The 19,671-nt window shown below is 38.7% G+C and overlaps 1 protein-coding gene across 7 annotated transcripts in view; it reads left to right on the forward strand.

Moving 5' to 3' along the window:
- Positions 1 to 19,671, forward strand: part of LOC590989 (unconventional myosin-IXAa) — a 128,364-nt gene that overhangs the window by 39,147 nt on the left and 69,546 nt on the right. For 5 of the 7 annotated variants that reach the window (XM_030976739.1, XM_030976737.1, XM_030976736.1 and 2 more), the window contains exons 4-9: positions 3,863 to 4,025; positions 13,871 to 13,971; positions 15,547 to 15,760; positions 16,264 to 16,380; positions 17,423 to 17,557; positions 18,889 to 19,010. In XM_030976739.1, the coding sequence (XP_030832599.1) occupies positions 3,863 to 4,025; positions 13,871 to 13,971; positions 15,547 to 15,760; positions 16,264 to 16,380; positions 17,423 to 17,557; positions 18,889 to 19,010 (852 nt within the window). The other 2 variants (XM_030976743.1, XM_030976742.1) reach the window with 2 other exon arrangements.

Genomic DNA, 19,671 nt, shown 5'->3' on the forward strand with positions numbered 1-19,671 from the left:
ATAATTGTTAAAGTATAAGTTCTTAGTCAATGAAACTTGGACTATATGGTTATCAAGTATCCCCAATCATGTGAATAGAATTTCAGGTCACTAAGTAAAGGTCAAAAGTCATTTTTAGCATATTTTCAAGATTGTTTGTTCAAATTCCATGAAATTTGTACCCAAGGGTTATCAAGTATCACAATCATATGACACAAATTCCAGGTCAAAAGGTCAAAGGTCATTTTAGGTCAGTAGACTTGAATTATGTTTTCACAACTTAATATGAGAATTAATAAATCATTTAAAAAAAATTAATTTGTTCATATTTCATTCAAGTTATCGATCCTGGTATAGTTAATAGTATAGTATTAATGACTGCTTTGAGAGAAATAGTTGTTTTATTACGCTCAAGGGAAGGTTAGAATTGTGCTATTCCCCGAGGCTTGCCGAGGGGAATAGCCCAATTGTAACCTTCCCGAGAGCGTATGAAAACAACTATTTCTCGAATATTAAAGCAGTCATTAATACTTTTATATGCCGAAAAAAAATAGACTAAAAAATGAAAAATTAAAAATATTTATCATTTTGTCGAAGACGGGATTCGAACCCTTGCGTACAACAAGAGGTGTACCGAAAACCAACGCTTAGACCACTCGGCTATGGCCCGCCGTTAAAATGCCTGGCAGTTTTCTCCAATATATACATTAAAATGGATTGAAACCGGCTTCGCGTGTGATGAATGCTTCGCAAAAGCTCCATATACGGACTCTTCTTTTACTTTTGCAATGCATATTGGCACGAACTTAGATCAAGATCTATCGGCAGATGTTGTTTTTTTGTTTTTGGAAGTTTATTTTCGTCTTCATGTCAACAATGCAAGATAAAATTGTCGGTAAGATCGATCGAGATTCAATTGTATTGAAATTACCGACCAATCCTTCGCACACATACGGCATCCTCCATCGCTCAAACCATTTTTTAACATGTAAACCTATGGGGTAACCATGGAGGCTGACCAACTGTTTTTAATAACCATGGTTATTAAAAATATTGAAATGTTTTATGCATGGTTACCGAGAATTTTACAGGAACAGTTGAAGTTTATGAATGCAATTCGACCAATCAGATGGCTGGATTTCTTAAGTGAGGTATATAATAAATATTCTTCTGATGATTCTTGGTCAATATTCACTTCAAAATGCTGACTATATTCAGAGGATTTCATTTTTGGGGGCCTGCTAATGGGCCACCCTGCCTATAAATAATGTTTCAACCTCAATTTTTCATCATATCGAATTGCGTAATGCAGGCGAGACCGCCGAGAGCGTTTCCCTTGTTTTAATTAAGGTATAGATTTTGGTTGGATATATCAGGAAACTTTGTGTTAACAATATTTCAGATAAATGTCAAAATAAGAAAGAGCCGACAGGTCTGTGAAGAACAAGATGACAATGGAGGAGAAAACAACTGATTTTTTAAAAAAGAAATACAATTAGATCATGGAAATAGAGAAAAATCATGAAGTAGATTTGAAAAAGAAGCAGCTGAAGAAGTATACTATTGAGGAAGAAGTGAAAGGAGGAGGAGTTTATTAGAGGGCCAGAGAAGATGAGATAGAATGATAGAAAGCTATGGTTGTCAAATGCTGTCAGTTTTAGAAGAGTACATGTTTCTCTGCATAAATTTCACACTTTTGAATTTTACATGTGAGCAGGGCCAGGGAAAGCTTGAAAGGTTATTCAAGGTATACCGGTTTTTAGATGCAACTATTATACATACTAATCAATAGTGAATACCTAAATGAAGAAGAGTCTTCATAGAACATATCTGACAAAACTACTCTCTCTGATACTATCCCATTCTACCATAAATCAATACAGATATGTGGTACAGTGTATATTTTCATCGCTGTTTAGTTGATTAAGGATTAGTCTGCTAGTATGGACAGTCTGATTCATAGCACAGAGTAGTCAGTAGCTCAACAAACTTTATTGATTAATTGATCGCTCGCTTTAAAGAGGATGGGAAATGCCAATCTGAATAAATCTTGTAAACACTCCATTGTAAAGGGTACTTAGACAAATGGTGTAGAAAATTACAGGAGACAACAATTGTACAGTATTGTATCAAAACTGCAGACGTGCATGTGCATGTACATCATTTGAATCTATGAATCAGACAATTTTGTACTTGTAGATGTGTTTTATGCAGCTTCTAAGATTCATCTTGTTTAAGCCTTTTAGAAAGCCCCCCCCCTCCTCCTCCTCCCCTCCCCCTCCCCCTCCTCCTCCCCCTCCTCCCCTCCCCCTCCCCCCTCCCTCCCCCTCCCCCCTCCCCCTCCTCCCCCTCCTCCCCCTCCCCCCAAAAAGAAGATTTTAACCTGAACCTGTTTACAATACATGTACACTACATTAAGCGATTTGTAAACAAATTTCTGTCATCATGATCATGCATGCACTTTGATTCAGGTCTAATCATATTTTCTCTTTCTTTTTTAATTGTCACTACATTACATTTACATCCTTCTCTGTTTATGAGCATGCCCTATGGCTATATTCATTAGATTTGTTTATATCAGTAATCCAGTGTATACTCAAATGTAATTTTTTATTTGTTTTTATTTGTAAGTTCATCTTTACATGTTTCAATTCATGAATGAATGTATGTATTGATTTTAATGATTTACAGCATTTATATTTCTCGTTTATTATTATATATATATATATTGCAAGGAATATGGCTCGTAAATATTTACTTGTATTGTCTAGAAATTATGTGCAAGTAAAACTATAAAAACATAAGTATTTGCGTTTGAATGCCTATTCTCTGAGCATTCTCTCTTTTCTTTGTGTATCATTAGGTCAGAATTATTTGTAGTTGCCAATCTGAGACTAATTTGAACACACTTAATGTGTACATACACTTGTAGTATTGAGAATTGTGATGCAGCAGTAGTCGTTATTGGGATGCCACATGACTTCCTTTCAATAAATTGAATTTTGAGGAAAGAAGAATTGAAATATCTGTCTATTAATTACATGTAAAGCCTCTTGATTCTCTGTCATGCCAAAAATGCTAAGACAATGATAGTATTGTCTCGTTGATTACTAATATGCTGACATTGTGCCCAAATATCTACATTTATATTTTTCTTGGCACATTACCAAACATGCTTTATTAAGAGAACGTATTAAAATGACATTTATCATGTGATTATATATTGACTTTGAATGTTATTTAACATGTGTAAATTAACTTTTAATGTGAGATCATCATGTACAATGCAGGGTTCCCCACTAATCTGTTTTTAGAAGGGAGTGCAGATTGAACTTTTGAGTGTGTATGCTTCAGTCGTATATATAAATTAGAGGGGGGGGGGGGGGGGAATGAGTCAGGAGTTAGACATTAGGCACCCAGGTGTACTGGGCACGGGATAGTGTTGAGCCCTGTATAATTTATGGACCATGGTACATGAATACTTGAATACATGAATTACCATGTGTTTATGTGATATTGTATGCATGAATGGAACAGGAGGAGTATATCACAAATGTGACATATATCAGAATTAAATTAGTACATTTTGCCCCCATTTTATGAATTTTATAAAATGTTATTTGACTTCTACAGACACATTGACTTTTTGCCAAGCTTCCATTTGATCAGATAAGCTTTTAGTTCCATATTTGGTCACCCCAACAGGAAGCATAGATTTTTCTAATCTTGATTTTCTTCCTACGTTTTTTCACATTAATAGAAATATTTGTTTGATTTGGTCACATTTACTATTCGGTGCATTAGAAGTAAGAATGTTCAATTGATAGTCTATCTACAGAGCAATGATTTGTTTTTGTTTTGTGTGTTTGTTTTCACCATCCAGTGCCATTGTTGAGCAGTACTTGCTGGAGAAATCACGCATTGTGTCGCAGGCGGCCAATGAGCGTAACTACCATGTCTTCTATTACTTACTCAAAGGTGCTAGTGATGCAGAGAAACAAGCATTCTGGTTGGATAAACCACAGGAATACTTCTATCTTAACCAGGTAAGATCATAATAAGAAAACTTGTCTTGGAGAATTTCAAGTTCAAAGTTTTGAAATATTGATGTATTCAATGAATATCATCAACATTACCTTCATTAGATTAATTACATATGATCTTGCCCTACCATTTATACTATGCAAGAAAAAAGGAGATAAAGGGATTCTGGAAGATGAATAGATGTACATGTACTTGTGCGAAGTCCACTTTTATGAAGACAGAAGAGCTGTTTAAAGGTAATACAAAGTTTGGGTATGGGGTCATGAATTTGGTTCAGATGAACATATTGCAAGCACGCGATTTTACAATATTTCAATGATCGTTGTCGCGGTGGAAATAGAGTTTAAAGTGATGAAATTGTATAACGCCCTCTCAAGACTGATATTACTTTATCTCTAAAACAATTTTTCTTGACTACTTTCAACCGATTTGCTATTCCTGTTTGGAAATTATATTTCAGAACTGCATATTCTGAGATTTTCATGGTCGGTCGAAGCTACCATGAAATTTATCAGGAGCACCAGGAAATTTTTGATTATTCAATTTCTCGAAAGCAGAACTGTTTTAGGGGCTGCATTTTCTAGTGCTTATAATACATCCACAGGGCCATCCAAATATATCAAAATTGTAAAGAATTACTATCCATCCAATATTCCAAATTTCCCAAAACTTTGCATTACCTTTAAGGGAACATGCTGTAGTCTACTGTGTGGACTGTTTTTGTATCCCAATCGCGCGCCCAATCAGGTGAGAACCCCCCCCCCCCCCCACCCTCAATGCTAAAACGAAGACAGTCCTATCATTTATTTTTACCCTCGCAAACAGTTCAGTCGAATTTGCCAGTTCCCTAAAAATCTTCTGGAATGGAAACCCGCCTACATGCTGATTAATATACACTGATTGGACGAGAAACATGACATTCACTTTGGAGCATTACGTCATTTTCCCATTGTGTTCATCTATATTACTAATACGCAAAATCGCCGCGGGGGGTCCAACACGGGCCAAAACGGTTCCTCAAAAACGTCTTTCCCCGACCCCGCCCGCCTCCGCCGTGGCGCGGGGAGGGCGGCACAATTCCACGAGGCCTGTCTCCCGTAACCCGCGTGCCTCCTCGACCCCGCGATCGACGTCCACGCCGTTAAACGCGGTTTCGGGGTGCCGGGGAGGACGGGCGGACGAGAGCACGGCGGGCGTCGTGGATTGCGAGGAGGCGACGAACCCGCGAGAGCGAGTCCGCAAGGCGTGCACCCGCCCTCTGTCTAATTATCAAAGAGAGACGAAGAGACACACGATAGACGAGAATCCACTCGCGTCAACGGGTGTAGCAAGTCTTATTGTAAAAGGCTGCGGCGTATCCAGAGTAAGACCTCTTGCTATAGGATTTGCTTTGAAGCATGTAAGAGAAATACACATCAACAGACGACTCACCTGAGTGATGGGATGTAGCCAATATGTACGCTCAACGGGTTGAGCTTACCCGTGTTATGCGTCTTACTATAGGATATGCTTTGTAGGCCAGGCGCCCACAGTGTACGTGTATTACACTCTCTCAGGTCACACACATGCACACACCACAGTCGATTCGAGTCGAGGCGATTGCGACAACTGGCGCAAACCATGGACCTATTTTCACGTAAAATCTTTACTCTGAAAATAATTATACAAATTCTGTGATCTATGCCAACATAATCATAGTCCAAGCTTCTGTTTTATTGGTCTTTTCATGAAAACTACATCGAAATCACAACAAGAATAGCGCAAATAGATCTGTGATAGTACGCCTTCATGTGACAGTTCAGTTGCAAACTGCCTTGAGTCCACAGTGTATTGCCACGGCAGCTGAGCGCCGCTGTCGGCGGTGCTGTCGGCGGTGCTGTCGGAGCTGAGTGTGTGAGCATGGAGTAGCGGTGACTGGAGTAGCCAGGTCTGTCCGTGGGTGTGAGGAGAGTCTAAACAACACTTTGAAATTGCTATTATTGCCCCGATTTCAATATAGTTTCGTGAATAGATGTATGAAACCTGGGCTTGGATTGTGATTATTCTGGCCATGTATAGTTGTATACTGAATTTCGATAATCATTTTTCACAAGAAAATCAGACGGTCGTCATGGTCGTTTAAAAACATGATAATACTTTTAGTATGATACAGTTCTTGCATCAAATCAATTTTTAAAGTATGGGGGGGGGGGGGGGGTCAGGTAACTCAAAGCGATTTGAGTGCAGGCGTGGTGTCCACGGGTACAAAGGGCTGAACCCCCGAAAGCTCAGGGGTTTTAGGCATTTAATTACGGTCAGATGAGCATATCTTTAATGCCTTATTTGTGACACTGGCAGGTCAATCACTAATTGGCGTGGGGTCCATAGTAGAGTTGCGTACCAACTACGCTGAACTGAGAGTACGCTGGCCTACGTTACTATACCCTGAGGGACGCAAAAAAGAACGCAAGATGGACGCAAACAATTTAATATGTTTAACAAAATTCGCGTACTTTCGGCGTAGAAACTTGACGCAGAAAGTACGCCTTTTTTTACGTAACACTACGCTACTAAACTAAACAAACTGCATCTTTAAATGAATTAATGAAAAATTAGCCCAAGAAAAATGACCCCCGAAAGATAAAAAAAAGTAGCCCCCAAAAATTTTCCCAAAATTTGATATAGATCGAGTCCCCGAAAAAAAATTCTTTCACTGGATTCTACGCTCACAGTCCCACACACAGTCGAGTCAATTTGTGCACAAACCGTCCGATTTTTCGCGTAAAATCTTTACTTTGAAAATAATTATACACATTTTGTGAACAATGCCAACATAATCATAATCCAAGCCTCTGCATATGTAGTCTTTTCATGAAACTACATTGAAATCACAACAATAATAATGCAAATAAATAGTAATTATCGAGATCCTATCTGACATAGTTTGTTTTACGATGCGCCATTCATGGTCAAACAGCATATATTATAAAAATTCTCTATATAAAGATAATCTAAATTTTTTTGGGATAGCACATAGGCCTCTATCTATCTATTTGGCCCCCTCCCCTAGAATCCCGTGGATTTTCCACGGGTCCTGCTAGTGAAGATACTATTCTCAGTATAAGGATAACATAATTTACTATGCTTTTTGAATTGAGTGGTTACTACTTTTTAGCATATTAAATGATTGTATGATTATCATCATCCGTGTATTGAAAAACTATGAAGCAACAAATGCACTAGCTATACAAAAAAGAAAACTAATTGATGTAATACTGATGCCTGAGATTGTGGTCCCATGTGTACCGTAAGGAGTTTTTGCACATGCCAATGAACACAATCATAGGTATAGAGAGTGTATGTTATTATTTTATGTTATATACCTCACTTAAAAAATCCAGCCATCTGATTGGTCGAAATTGTATTCATAAACTTTAACTATTCCTGTAAAATTCCCGATAAAATTCCGAACCCATGTAATAGTTCTAAAAAATAGTTCTAAAATCCCAGTAACCATGGTTACCAGGAAAATAGTTCAGTCTTGGTGAAATACCCATAGGTTTACATGTTAAAAAATGGTTTGAGCGACTGCGGATACCGTACGTGTGCGAAGAATTGGTCAGTAATTTCAATACAATTGAATCTCGATCGATCTTACCGACAATTTTATCTTGCATTGTTGACATGAAGACGAAAATAAACTTCCAAAAACAACATCTGCCGATAGATCTTGATCTAAGTTCGTGCCAATGCATTGCAAAAGTAAAAGAAGGGCCCGTTAAATGGAGCTGCTGCGAAGCATCCAGCACGCGAAGCCCTTTCCAATCTATTTTAATGTATAAATCAGAGAAAACTGCTTAATATGGTATCAGTGTGCGATGGCCGAGCGGTCTACGGTGGTGATTTTAGTCACATCATCGTTATTACGTAAGAGATCGAATCCCATCTTCGACAAAAAAAAAAAAAAAAAAAGTCTACTCTCAAAGATACACTCATAAAAAACAACCGTGCAGATAAAGGCCAAGGTGGTGTCATAAGTTGACTCTTTTTTTTTGGCATATAAAAGTATTAATGACTGCTATAATATTCGAGAAATAGTTGTTTTTATAGGCTCTCGGGAAGGTTACAATTGGGCTATTGCCCTCGGCACGCCTCGGGCAATAGCACAATTGTAACCTTCCCTTGAGCGTATAAAAACAACTATTTCTGTCAAAGCAGTCATTAATACTATACTACTACATACTCTTGCCCTCGACACATCAAACTGTCTGACATGTCTTTGTTACTTGTATGTGTAAGAGTGTTTTCATACATTCATTGTAGTGATCCACCATTTAATTTACTTGAAAATTGTGATACATCACTGTGATTAATGTCGGAAAATATAGTTGTCCATTAAGTCGGGATTGATGGTGTCCTCAAATTTGCAAATAGAATTGAAAAAAGATCAGGTGAAGTTCAGGGCACTTAAAAAAAGCATATGGTGAAGTACAATTACCCTGTATGAAAAAAAAATAGAAATGAATGAATTAATAAAACTATAAAAGGTGAAATCTGAAGAACTGCCAATGATGAGGTTCATTTTTGGCATTAGAAAAGGCAGTCCTTATCCAAAAAAAAAAGTGTTCCCATAATAGGTATTTCATGCCCAATCCACCTAAGGGTGCGTTAATGCTCAACTTTTTGAAGGCCAGAATGAGGCTTTTGTTATGTGTTTAGTTCAAAACATGTTTGCATCCTTTCTCATTTTCGTGTAAACGTTTATCGTAAACGCTGATCGTAAACTCACACAAAAGTGCGTTGTGGATCGGCGTTTCTCTTCTGGGGAAGACTAACGCACAATCATTTGAAAACGCATTTAAATGACGTCATAATAATCTTGTTTCCGGGCGCCACTAATATGGTGCACACTAAGGCTGCGACGGGTTGTCGAATGCTCGAGTACCCGCACGGTTGACAACTACTCGGGTACGATTTCTCGTATCCGAATATTCGGCCGGAAAAAAAAAAAAAAAAAAAAAAAAAACTGTCCAGGCTGACGCTTACCCGTGCCAGGGAGAGCGGCGGCTGTTGGCATGGTACCGTCGGTAAAAATGTTTCCCAACTCGAACACTGTCAAACTCACCACTCAGAAACTGGGACCAAATGTCCGGATTTCTGTTTGGACTCGGAGGACAATGGATTATTGTGCCATCCTTGGTTTTTAAAACAGCATTGTTTACTGTTATTATTATTATTAGATCGGCGCCTTCAACTGTAACTCGAAGTAAAATTGCATGTGTTTTCGGCGATACTGGGATACTGCACCAGTGGTATGGTGGTGGCAAAAAAATCAAAAAAATCAAAAAAATCAAAAAATCCAACAAAATTTCAAAAAAATTATAAAAAAACATGGCGTTCTAATATTCAAGTATTCGCTTGTAAGCCTGGGAATGTACTCGGGTACCTCATTACACTGTTGTGCACAGCCTTATTTAGTGCACACTATATATATACCGGTATTACATTTTTTTTCTTCTCAAGGAATGCGCATAAACAGGTACAAGCAGAGTCATCCAAGCAAGATCATTTGTAACCTGTTAACTTAATACTAAGTACTTCTTCCATAGTTATATCAGTGTGTTGAAATGAGTGTCATGATATCAAAGTACAGCGAAGAGGAACTGAGGGCCCTTCTCCTCGCTTAATCCGAACCCTAAATACAAGATAAATTGAAGGAGTTTCGAAAAAGCGCGTGCCCAAGCTTGACCTGCCCTCCCGGGGTCAACGTAGCATGCGCAGTGCAGGTTTGCAAATCCAGATACAGAGCCCGAATTCGCCTGGATAAGAGAATCATAAGCAGTACCCCGTGGTTTACGATGAGCGTTTCAAAACGCTAATTCTGCCTTCAAAATTAAGCATAAACACACCCTAAACTCCCTCTAGAAAGTTCACAATGATCAGGAAGCCTAATATTACAGATAGGGTGAAAACACACTATGCGGTATGAATAGAATATAAAGGTTTTACATGTATACTGAACTATCCTTTTTAGTTACAATTGAGATAAAGATGAGATCTACATTTAATTCACACCTCCAGTAAAGCATGATTTCTAGGAATAGCAAGGTAACTGAGCTCAAACTGAACCTGACCTTGTCATAGTGATTTTATAGGCAATACAAGAAGTCATCTACAATTCTACATCCATGCTGGTTAAAAGCTAATTAATCAGTTGATCAGAAACACTATCACAGCCATGCACAGCAGAACAGAAGTGGGTAATTTCCTTTGAATTTTTATTTCATAATGTGTTTACATTGTTGTGCAAATGGGCATATTCTTTAAAAAATTGGATACTGGAATGAAATCAAGCAATAATTTGTGATATATTATTCCAGTTTGTGCAAGAACTGAAACCTGATGAAGTTCCTTTTGATGAACATAACAATTTCCAGTTTGGTGGTAAAAAAAAAAAAAAAAAAAAAAAAAAAAAAAAAAAAAAAAAAAAAAAAATCCATTTTATTACAGATTACAGACCTGCATTTTGGTGTCAAGCCACCACATAGCGTTGATCTAGTCTTGAACCGCTGTAAGAAAGAACAAAATACTGTGGTGAATACAGTTTTTTTCTGTTTGCACTCTATTTCAGCAGATATGCTATTCAAGAACTGTGAAGTACACAATAGTGTATGTGAAAAACAATCGCCTGTTCGTTACCTCTCTTTCTTTCTCTCTCTCTCTCCTCTAAGAGTGAAGGAGAGTGACAGGTCAGCCTATCTGACCACATCATCCAAGGTGTCTTTTTTTGGACATGAGCTGAGAGTGAGAGATAACATAGCCTTAATCCCTCACATAAGGGATTGAAAGAGACTCTTTTAACAGGGCTAATTTTTCTTCAGTGCATTAGCGTCTAATCATGCGCTTCCTGGGATCAAATTGTCATGACATGGGGGATCAGATAGACCCAACAAATTAAGCGTTGGGTCTTAAAGGGGATTTAATGTGGAAGAAAGAAAGAAAGATGAAAATATAGAAGAGGCTTTAATATAAAATGCAGTGTAAATTAACATTTATGAAAATAGAATATAAAGTCAACATACATGTAGTTGATGTCATTAGGGGATATTGACCTTTGGTAGCTTTAATGTAGACCTACTTTAAAGGACACATTTTAAAGAAACTCTCATCTGTGATGGAATGTAAGAGGGTGAATAGCACTTTCTTATTTTTGGAATAAGTACAGGTAAGCGAAGCGAAATAAAGTAGATGCTTATGTTTGTGACTGAACGTTTTATCTATGAATGGACTTTACTTACCTATGAGCCCCTCCTACCTACCCCACTCTGCGGATCTGACCTGCATGCCCTCTTCAAAAAAGAGGAAGTATATGCGCAAGCATAGGGTATTAGAGCAGAGGTTTGCCAGCTGATGCAAAGGGCAACAAAGGTTTGACCACTTTTTCAGCTACCAGGGGCAATTAGGCATTAAATAAGTAAAGCTCACTCATAGAGATAAAATGTTCGGTCATTAACATACATTTCCAGGTTAACTGATTGCTCATTAACTCAAAATCATTAATCTATATACCATTCTTTTATATGGACATATTGTGAAGTAATTTACTTTGCAACATCAGAGCTCAAAGTAGTAACCTTCTGAACCTTCTGAAATTGGAGTCAGCAGGGCGGTATTCCGCATGTCGCTAACTTGTATGGCAGGTGATGCATGCTAGAGTGTGTTTCTGAAATTATCAACTGATGTAGCTACATGTATTACAGACTGCTGGTCGTGGGTATTCCATGCTCGTCCAGTTCTTGGAAAAAAGGAGTATTTGTATACGTCCTTTCTGGCAAAGGGGATTTCTATTAAGTGATGGTGGTTTCTCTCCCTTTTCTGCTGATTTTTCGAAGGGAATTTTCAAGCTCGCTAACAAAATTTTTGTCATCATGCCTGGGTTTGTAGGCAGTGCCAATCAATAGTGAGTGGCGCCCCTTTAATTCAAGCTGGCTCCACAGAAGTTCAGATTCCACCTCAAACTCTTCCTTCCTTGTCAGAATGAGATCTTTCTTACATGCCACTAGTATTCCGCCATGTATTCCTACTTGCCGATCCTTCCTGAAAACATCATAAGAGTCGGAAAAAACCTCGGCACTACTTATATCCTCTGAGAGCCATGTCTCTACACCTTGCACTATATCTGGATCGTATTCATCTATCAGTACTTTTGTGTCAGCCGTCTTATTTCTGATGCTTTGATAGTTGACCATCATAATTCGCAATGAATCCCTGCTGTTCTTACATTTCTTTGTATTTTTCTTTGATGTCCTTTTAGGATTCTGATTTTGAGATGGAACTTGGGAATCAGAAGTGTAACTGGTGTTTCCCTCATCATTGTCATTCAGAACAGAAAATTGATTACTAGAAGTACTATCTATGGAAGTATTAAACAGAGTATCTGAAAAGTTCATAAAGTCACACATAGGGCACACCCAGGTACAGTTTTTCCCTTCCAAATTGGAGTACTCCGCATCATTCACCCCTCCACAAGAAGCATGGACCCACTTTAAACATCTGTCACATTCCACTCCTTTCTGATGCCTTGTAACTAGCTCCTCACACATGCCACAAGGTTCAGGTTTACATGCGGGGCAGTACCATATCAGTTTATGTTTCACCACATTATTATACTCTTTCGAACTAATGTTTGCACATGTTGCGTGATAAGTATCCTCACAATCCGAGCACTTTACTTGTCTACGATTTTTCCTCACAAGAGTCTTACAAGCTTCACACTTAGACAGGCTTAAATCCACTCTACGAGGGCCTAGGTTCAGGCTCACGTCACCAGACAGTAGTAGGATGAGACAAAATCCAATGTATTTGTTTGGTCTTAATTCAATATTGAGGAAAGTTGGACGAGACAAGATCCTAGAGACCTTGAAATAAATTGCAGGATTTGACGTACAGTCTTCTCTCTGAATCGAGTATGAAAACCCATTGCCCAATTGGTTTCCATATGGAGAAGAGAATTCAATCTTCTTTGCAGTAGTACATGTAGTTGTCTGTTTCAGGACAAGGCAACAAAACAGAAGGTTTACACTTGTTATCAAAATAGTGTTCATCATGATGATATAAAGTTCTAGGCCTAGACCTAGTCTAAACAGGTAGAAGTAATATAAGAAAGTCTAGAGTTTACTTCCCTTTAAGATGTCTTGTCTCCAGTGCTAATCTCCAATTGAAATCATCAATGGTAGGCTCTTGATCACGTTTCTAGTAGTAAGCTATCTCACTCGGTAACCTCAAGCTGAAAATCCAAGATGGCCGCCGTTTTCCCGCCAAATCGAAAGTTGATAAAATCGTGCCAAAATGTCTCCAATCACAAGTTAAAAATACACGAAAAGTCTAAAAACTACTTCACTACCTTGATCCATGCACGATTTAAAACGGATGGCTAAGAATTAATGTAAAAAATTGCACACAAAGATTGTCCAAGTTGCCGTGCGGTATGACTATGGGCGGAACCCCGTCGCCCAGTCTCGCTGAAGTCTGCCGATGAATTAACGCCGTACCCGCTACTTGCTCACTAGGCGACGTACCGCTCAGTAGGCGACCGCGACGACTTAAAAATCCAACGCTGTAAAAGCTTTATTTCGTCATGAAAAGTCATGAAAATGTATTCCACAATCACTCCAACGATTGTAAACTCCAATAAAACGTGGAATACTTAAAAATAACAAAATAATTTGATTAAAAAGCTATGTTAAAAATGTCTAAAAACGGAGCTCCACAGAAACACGTCTTGCATGCACCAACTCTATGTTGTTTCAAGAATATAAGCCAGAATGAATACATTAGGGTCTTTCTTTTTATTTTATGTTTTTTTCAGAGTAACTGTTACAGTCAAGAAGGAGTGGATGAATCATATGAGTTTGGTCGTCTCAAGCAGTCTATGGAGATGGTGGGCTTCTCGAAGGAGACTGTTAAGAGGTAAGGAGGGCTCAGCGCGGGTTTGTGAAAGGGATTTGGGACAGAGTGAGAGGAATCGTTTGAGTTTGGTCGTCTCAAACAGAGTCAGTATGAAGATTGTGGGTTTTTCTAAGGAGACTGTTAAGAGGTAAGGAGTGCTCAGGCTGGGCTTGATGAAGGGGGTTGGGGAACAGGGAGAGGAATTGCAGGAGTTTTGTTGTCTCATCCAGTCTATGGAGATGGTGGGCTTCTCGAAGGAGACTGTTAAGAGGTAAGGAGGGCTCAGGCTGGGCTTGATGAAGGGGGTTGGGGAACAGGGAGAGGAATTGCAGGAGTTTTGTTGTCTCATGCGGTCTATGGAGATTGTGGGCTTCTCGAAGGAGACTGTTAAGAGGTAAGGAGGGCTCAGGCTGGGCTTGATGAAGGGGGTTGGGGAACAGGGAGAGGAATTGCAGGAGTTTTGTTGTCTCATCCAGTCTATGGAGATGGTGGGCTTCTCGAAGGAGACTGTTAAGAGGTAAGGAGGGCTCAGGCTGGGCTTGATGAAGGGGGTTGGGGAACAGGGAGAGGAATCCAGGAGTTTTGTTGTCTCATGCGGTCTATGGCGATGGTGGGCTTCTCGAAGGAGACTGTTAAGAGGTAAGGAGTGCTCAGGCTGGGCTTGATGAAGGGGGTTGGGGAACAGGGAGAGGAATTGCAGGAGTTTTGTTGTCTCATCCAGTCTATGGAGATGGTGGGCTTCTCGAAGGAGACTGTTAAGAGGTAAGGAGTGCTCAGGCTGGGCTTGATGAAGGGGGTTGGGGAACAGGAAGAGGAATTGCAGGAGTTTTGTTGTCTCATGCAGTCTATGGAGATGGTGGGCTTCTCGAAGGAGACTGTTAAGAGGTAAGGAGGGCTCAGCGCGGGTTTGTGAAAGGGATTTGGGACAGAGTGAGAGGAACCGTTTGAGTTTGGTCGTCTCAAACAGAGTCAGTATGAAGATGGTGGGCTTTTCTAAAGGGACTATGAAGAGGTAAGGAGGCTCAGACTTGGCTTGTAGGAGGGGGAGGGGAAGCGGGGATAGGAATCCACTGACTTTAGTAATGTCAAACAGTCTATCATTTGCAATGTAAACATTACAAGACACAATCTTTTTAAACTGTACTTTCACAAAATAAGCAATTGAAACAAAAAGGCACCCAATAATGAAAAAAATGATTTGAAGTTTTGTATAGGATTCCGCTTGTGTCTAAATACACTACGGAGCTATCAAACTCCGGCAGGCAGTCGTTAATTTGATGCAGTGAAACTTTTGATTGAAAATGAAAGTCTGTACCTCCACTTTGTCATATCTTTTTGTCATTTCAGTGAAACAAAACAGTGTCTTCCTTTTATGATGAAAGCCTTTACTTGTGTTTATGGCCAACAATTACGTTAAAAACCACATTGAATTCTATGTTTACATATAAAAATATCAGTAAAAATTAATTTGTGTTTGATTGATCAACAAATCTAATTCTGTTATAATTTAAATTGCATTGACTAATACAGCATTCTAGCATCCTATGTGATATTCTATATGACATTCCTTATCCTCCCCCTGCATTTTTTTGATAGAATATTCTCAGTGCTCTCTGCTGTTCTTCACATTGGCAACATCAATTTCCGCAAGGCTAGTGAGCAGGACTACGTGACAGTGAAGAACATTGCTACAGTGAAGGTGGTTTCAGACCTACTCAAAGTAAAGACAGAGACTTTGATGTTAGCACTCACCAAGAGGAAATCTGTGGCAAGGGGAGAGCAGTTCTTTGTGCAATATAGGATGGCTGAGGTATGTGCAGAGTACAACATGTCCTATATGCAAGCAGCGGCACACAAAACATTATGATCTTTTAGATCTCTTGTAGTTGTTGACCATACATTGCGAGACAAACGAATGTCACTAGCGATATTATTTTCTAAGACAGTTATTTGTACTATAGGATGGCTTGGTCCATTATTTAATATTTGTGGTTTATGTTGAATTATTGTTAGGAAAGTTGTTCTTTGCAGAATAAACAGAATTCCAAGTGCACATGAAGGAGGTATAATTTTGTGTTATTTAAAAAAGGATTGTACATTATTTTTTAATAAAAAATGATCTTTTTAGAATATGTGCCTTTTTACCTTAGTGATACATGTATGTGTACGACTCCCAACATGCTTTTTTTCTTCTTTTCAATGGGATTTTATGTTATTTTGAATTTAAGAATTTCCTTTCCTTTGTGATGTACATTTACATCTATTGAAGCATCAATTCATTCTTTTGATGATTATTTCCATATGTTTATTCAGGCCATAGCGACTCGTAATGCACTAGCGAAGGGTTTATACTGTGCATTGTTTGAGTGGATCGTACTTCAGGTCAACTATGCTCTCCTGTCTAAGTATGAGGTCAAAGGTGAACATCAAGTAAGTTCATGTCTTTTGGTGTAGAGAAGAGGGAAGGGGAACATGGCTGATTGGATGTTTGAGGGATGGGATATGGTGATAGTTTGTCAAAGCTTGTCAATCTCTTCAAAGGCAAATTAGAAAATCAATTGGAAATATGAATCAATCAGTTGCTGAATTGGTAAGGTATCTTATATGTGTGGGTTTACAAGGACTTAATACTATTCACATGATGTAACAAAAAATTTTAACAGAAGTCTTATTTATTAATTTTGCACTGTTGTCTGCACCTTTTCAATAAATGCAGCGATGTATGTTCTATTTCATACATTCATACGTTATAATTTATTTCAAAGGCATTTGATGCATTACATAAAGTGATATATCCATTCATTAACTTCCTCTTTCTGACTTCTGACTTCTCGCACTTATAGGAACTGATTAAAATTATCAAACAGACCTTCAAATGGAATTGGAAAGTCAGATATGATATTGACAATCAATGTAGGGGATCCTATCTTTTTTGCTTTACTTGAAAGTGTTTTATAAATGTAATGCTTCCTGGGTGAAATTTCAATAATTTAAACATATTTGTGGCTTATGCTATGGTCACATTACCCAAAAGTAGCCTGCTCGGCGGCCGAGCGGCGAGTTTTTAACCAATTCTGCCCGGCGGCTGCCCGGCCACCGAGCGGCGACCGGCCAGTCACCGCTCGTTGTTAGGGCATCGCTCGGTCGCCGCTGAAGTTTTAGCGCGGAGTTAAAATTTGGGCGGCGCCTGCCCACTTTTCACTCGCCGCCCAAAATACGCTCGGTGCCTGGGCGGTCGCCGCCCGGGCACCGAACTAATCGCTGGGCGATGCCTAATTCCAGCAGCGACCGAGCAGGCTACTGATCGGTCGGTCGCTGCTCTAATTTGTGACCATAGCTTAACACCCAGTACTTGTTTCTGACTTGTTTTTCAATACAGATCGATCAATCGATCTTATTTACTGGGTGTAAGCCACAAATATGTTTAAATAATTGAAAGTGTTTGTTTCTTATTATCTGTGATGATTTGTAGGGTAACTCCATCGGTGTGCTAGATATCTTTGGCTTTGAGGACTTTCAGAGGAACAGCTTTGAACAGTTCTGTATCAACTTTGCCAACGAGCATCTCCAGTACTACTTTAACCAACATGTCTTCAAGCTAGAACAGGCAAGGACCACAATTGGTTGAAATAACTTGTTGGTTACAAATCTGAGTCATGATGTCTAAGGCAAATACTCAGGACAATTTTATACAGTGACTTTTAAAGTTTTATCGTTAGAAAATGATGAAGGACCTTAAGGGTTCAGTAAGTTTTCTATACTTTTTTTTAATACACAGGTTCAGATATTATTAAGGAAGATAAGTACCATCAAGTTGCCCCCTGCATGCTATTATTTCCATACATAAACCAAAGGGTACACTTCTATTATAAACTACAATATTGACACCTGGAAGTAAGATTTTGATTATTACTTATTAAATTGTCTTTCTATCCAACTCCAAACTTAGGGATTTTTAAACAAAGAAGTGGTTCTTTCAAGGTTTTATACGACAGAGTCATTCAAGAATGTCTCTACATGATGTTTCAATTTTCAATTCGTTTCAAATCGTATTCATTTGATTCCCAACAGAAAGGTAAACAAAGGCATTACAGATATTATTACAGAAAATATGAAAACATATATGTACATATTCATTTTTTTTATCTTGATAAGTATACACTGTACACATAAATAAATTATTAAAATAATTTTTTTTTACAAGACATTCTTTATTTCTGAGGAAATTGGGGGGGGGGGGGTGGATCCCCTAAAAAGCAGTGCTTGTAGTTTGTGGATCCCCTTGAAAAAATAAAATTGTTTTAAATTGTGCTTATGAAGACTTGGAAAACACAAAACAGTACCGTATTACAAAACTACAAACAACCATGAAGAGACAAGGAATTTTAAATCAACTTGTAAATCAACTTTCCGATATTCAATCTTAATTCCTCTAATCTTTTTTATAGTAATTTGTTTTTTGTTTTTTGTATATTTTTTCCACTTTTAACATGTGCAATATTATACATGTATAGGGGGTGTATGTATAATGTTTAATTATGTACTGGTAGTAGCATTTGTGGGGGCACATGCCTCCGGGCAGCAGTGTTGAACTGCACTTCTATGCACCCTGACCCACTTGCTGCTCCCATATCTCTGTGCATGTGTTTGTTCATTCTTAATATGTACTTGTCTCTTGCCATGCTGTATTGTATTTGTGCTTTTTTATGAATGGTCAAATAAATGATAATATTAATAATAATAAACGAAAAGGAAAACAGATAAAAGAAGAAGGAAAAGGGGGGAAAAGGAAGAAGCAGGACAAGTCATGTACATGTAGCATGAACTCCTCACCATTAATACCTTCAGACGTTTGTTTTCTTCCGTTGACCATACTTGTATGTACCCTATTGAGCATGGATTTAACTTGCCTCTGTGGTGTTCATTGTTTAAATGTAGGAGGAGTACAAGCGAGAAGGCATTGCATGGAAGGACATAGAATTTATAGACAACACAGGATGTCTGTTGCTCATTGAGAAGAGACCTACAGGCATTATGCACATTTTGGATGATGACTGCAAGTAAGTATGCTAAAAACTCAAAATGTTCATTGGATACTGTAAACTACACTAATCACTATAAGTAATACGCTAAGACTCCGCGGGGGGGGGGGGGGGGGGGGGGGGGGGGGCATGACGTCTCCGCGAGCCTTTGTATTCTATTGTTTTTTAATGAGATCGCTGACCGAAGTTGGTGCAGCTATCTCCTCCTGAACCCTCCCCTCGGGGTACCGGTGCCATCGTCCACGGGAGAGTCTACTCTGTGGAATTGGCTGTACTCCACCCGAGGTCGCGATATGCATAATGCATGATATATGTGACGACAGAGATACCTCATGCATATTCAACATTACATTTGTATCAAAGAGACACACGACAGATGACGCTCAACTCACATTATGTTGCGTATGAAATGCACAATGCAAAGCGTCGGGATTACCCAGAGTAAAGCATCTTTCTATAGGGTGTGCTTTGTAGTAGCTGCACAAGCCAGAGAGATACACGGGGCTTCCCGTCGACGTTCAAACTTAGAGACCTATTTCCATCATGATTGCCGCGATTTTTATATAGTTTTCGTGAATGGAGGTATGAAATCAAAGCTTATTTTGTGATTATTTCGGCCATGTTTACTGAATTTTGATTATCATATTCTAAAGGAAAGTTTTCACAAGAAAATCATTGG

Source organism: Strongylocentrotus purpuratus, unplaced genomic scaffold (genome assembly GCF_000002235.5).
Source record: "Strongylocentrotus purpuratus isolate Spur 01 unplaced genomic scaffold, Spur_5.0 spur5_scaffold_9, whole genome shotgun sequence".
Taxonomy (NCBI): domain Eukaryota; kingdom Metazoa; phylum Echinodermata; class Echinoidea; order Camarodonta; family Strongylocentrotidae; genus Strongylocentrotus; species Strongylocentrotus purpuratus.